Source organism: Quercus lobata, chromosome 11 (assembly GCF_001633185.2).
Source record: "Quercus lobata isolate SW786 chromosome 11, ValleyOak3.0 Primary Assembly, whole genome shotgun sequence".
Taxonomy (NCBI): domain Eukaryota; kingdom Viridiplantae; phylum Streptophyta; class Magnoliopsida; order Fagales; family Fagaceae; genus Quercus; species Quercus lobata.
Genome location: NC_044914.1, coordinates 9,541,797 through 9,545,177, shown reverse-complemented (window position 1 = coordinate 9,545,177; position 3,381 = coordinate 9,541,797). Strand labels below are relative to the sequence as shown.

At 34.7% G+C, this 3,381-nt stretch overlaps 1 protein-coding gene across 2 annotated transcripts; it reads left to right on the top strand.

The window, feature by feature from the left end:
* The first annotated feature begins 1,131 nt into the window (after positions 1-1,131).
* On the top strand, positions 1,132-3,381 carry LOC115968310 (polygalacturonase-1 non-catalytic subunit beta-like). Of its 2 annotated transcripts, none has more exons than XM_031087666.1 (3): positions 1,132-1,250; positions 1,483-2,494; positions 3,207-3,381. In XM_031087666.1, the coding sequence occupies exons 1-2, from the start codon at positions 1,188-1,190 to the stop codon at positions 2,476-2,478; spliced, it is 1,059 nt and encodes a 352-aa protein (XP_030943526.1). In that variant the 5' UTR covers positions 1,132-1,187; the 3' UTR covers positions 2,479-2,494; positions 3,207-3,381. The 2 variants fall into 2 exon arrangements, with proteins under 2 accessions (XP_030943526.1, XP_030943525.1); XM_031087665.1 differs by having other exon boundaries at positions 1,483-2,497.

The window sequence follows — 3,381 nt, the reverse complement described above, 5'->3', positions numbered from 1 at the left end:
AAAAATAAACCCTTTAAAGTTTAAGATGAAAAGTGAACTTCATGCAAAATTTAGGACAAAAAATGTATATATTAGAATGAGCAAGACTTAGGTAGAGTACTTAGGAGTTGTTCCTTAGATTCTTCTCTTAAAACTCTGCCATGTGACTTTTTTCTCGTTGATGGAAATATATTTTTTAAGTTAAGTAGCCACATGACAGAATCTTAAGAGTGGAATCTAAAAAACAACACTTAAGGTACTGTACATAAATTTTGTTTTATTAGATTAATGACATATAAAATTGCAAAGTTTCATAAATTTATGTAACATAACCAGAAGTCAAAATTTTATATATCATTTAATTTATTTAAAAGACCCATATCATTCTTTCACTATAGTGTAAGTAATTTAGGGTAGTTTTCAAAACTTGTACCTTTTATTTGAAGGACAACATATTAAATGATGTTCAGTTAAAAAAGTTTAATTTGCTAAATTAGACTAGCAATATAAATGAAAGGAAAAAAAAAAAAGGAAGGCAACAAATAATCTTTCCTTTAAATCTACCGTTCCCTTTACTTCCATTTTGGATTAAAATTGAATGAGTGTGAAACTAAATATTTTAATTTTAATTAAAAATTGATCCATAACATAAATCATTTTCTAGCATTTTTCCCTACTAACCAAACATGAGAGATGAAAAATTTTCTCTCTTCCATTCCTCCTCCTTTTCCACTTTTTCTTTTTTCTCATCCTCTTTTTGTGAAATATAGTGTAGATAAGATCCTACTTTTTTTTCTTTTTTGGTTATGAATAAGCCCTAAACCATATCCAACTTCTTGATCTAGCATCTAAGAAAGTTCATCATTAGGGGCCTCTAGGAGCTATATTTTTCATTTATAATAAATCTTTTACGGTAAACTTTATAACATTAATAACTTTCGTTAAAAAAAGAAAAAAAACACCTTTCTGCACATGTCATTAGTCATTTGACGAATCAAATTTGGTGTGCCGTGTGAGATATCCGGGTCATTATCATATTCATATTCATTTCGTGCCGTGCATGAGTTGTGTGGTTCCTCTGTCTCTCTCTCTCATATATCTTTTCTTTTTTATTTTCTCTCTCTTCACACTTCTATAAATTTCCACCTAGCTAGTCTATAACCCTACAAACCCACCAACGCTCTAAAAAATAATACTCCGTAATAATAATGCACACAAAACTCAGCCCCATGGCTTCTCTCTCTCTTTTTATCTTTCTCGCATCTCTCACTGTAAGCACTCTGACTCTGAGTCGCACAAAATAGATCATGAATGTGGAAGTACGCTAATTGTGTTGAGTCAATGTGTTATACTCATTTTAACGCACATATATATATATATATATATATATATATATGCTTTAATTGTGTCCTAGTGTTTGGGAGAAGATTATATGTGGAGTGAGTCCCATGCATGATTAGAAGTTGTTGAGTCTCACTTTGTTTCCACGTTCTCTTAATGCAGGTTGGGTCCGCCGGTGATCAAAACCCATTGACCCAGAAGTCCTATCTGATTCGGTATTGGAACAAACAGACCGGAAACAGCCACACCAAGCCAGTGTTTCTCCTATCCAAAGCGTCCCCACTAAGCGTGGATGAGTCAGCGAGTTTCTCCAAACTCGCCAGCAGCCACAACCACAACGCCCTCTCCTCTCGCCTCTCAGCCTTCTGTGCGTCTGCCAACCTCCTCTGCTTCGCTGATTCTTCATCACCAACTCACACAGACGCCATCTGTTTAAGATACTCCATCAACTGCCCGCCACCCTTGGACACCGCAGACCAGAGATCCCATACCACCGGTATTTTCTTCCGGGAGTCGATGTTAAAGAAAGGGACGGTGATGCCAATGTGGGACATTAAAGATAAATTGCCAGAAAGGTCCTTTTTGCCGCGCTCCGTTTCGTCCAAACTGCCGTTTTCTACTTCCAAAATCTCCGAGCTGAAGCGGGTTTTTCATGCGGGTGATAAGTCCACCATGGAGACTATGATAGTTGAGACCTTGACTGATTGCGAGAAAGCTCCTGGCCTAGGCGAGACCAAGCGGTGCGTGTCCTCAGCTGAGGACATGATCGACTTTGCAATCTCGGTCTTGGGTAGTCGAAACGTTGCCATTCGAACAACCAAGAATGCAAACGGGTCAAAGCAGAGTATAATGATCGGGTCAGTCAAAGGGATCAACGGTGGGAAAGTCATGCAGCAATCACTGTCTTGTCATCAGAGCTTGTTTCCGTACCTAGTATATTACTGCCATTCGGTTCCAAAAGTTCGGGTCTACGAAGCGGATATATTGGATCCGAATTCGAAGGCTGAGATCAATCATGGTGTTGCCGTTTGTCACTTGAACACCTCGAGTTGGGACCCGAATCATGAAGCTTTCTTGGAGCTAGGGTCAGGTCCGGGTCGGATCGAGGTTTGCCATTGGATTTTCGAGAATGATCTGACCTGGACAGTTGCTGACTAACCGTTAGCACACCAAGGTGGTAAGAAAAATAGCAAGTTGATTTATTCAAGATGCATAAGGATTTTTAGTTTGGACACAACTTGCTTAGGTGATAAGTTGTAAGTGATGAAAAAAAACGATAAAGTACTATTTTGATCTTCAAATTTTACAAACAATTTTTTTTTTTTCTAAACTCTAAAAAGTTCATTTTTCGTTTCTAAATTATTAAAAAGTTTGTCTTTCATTTGTAAACTATTAAAAATATTTTATTTTTCCTTAAACTTTAAAAAAAAAAAAAATTCATCCCTAAATTATTGAAAAAAGTTCTTTTTTTCATCTCTATTTTTGTCCCTAAATTATTGAAGAAAAAAAAAAACTATTTACAAAGTTTAGGGATAAAAAAATAAAATAAAATAAAAACTTTTTAAAGTCTAGAGATAAAAAACAAATTTTTAGTAAAATTTAGGAATCAAAATAGTATTTTACTCAAAATAATATTGTGTTCTTGTGAACAAATTAAGTCATTGGTTTACGTTACATCCAGATGCTGCTTATTAGTACTACATAATTTGAGTTTTGATCAATGTTTTTAAGGCCAGCTTCAAAAATAATTGAAAGACACATGAAAAACACTATTTTTACCTTTCTCTTTATATATCATTAATGGTGTGTTTGAATGAATCTATTTCTTTCGATTATTTTGTTTAAAGAAAAAATTGAAATTAATGTATTTATTTTTTTGATTGCAGGAACATCCTCGCTAGAGCTTCACTAGAGGATTGTAGGTCTTGATTCGACACATATATGTATCATGAAGCTAATAAATGTGTTGATAGTTTGTGTATTTTAAACTTGCCCTTCATCTAATATTTTGTGTATTTATGGGAAGTCTAAGGATTAATTATTCCTAGACTAGTTTAATTA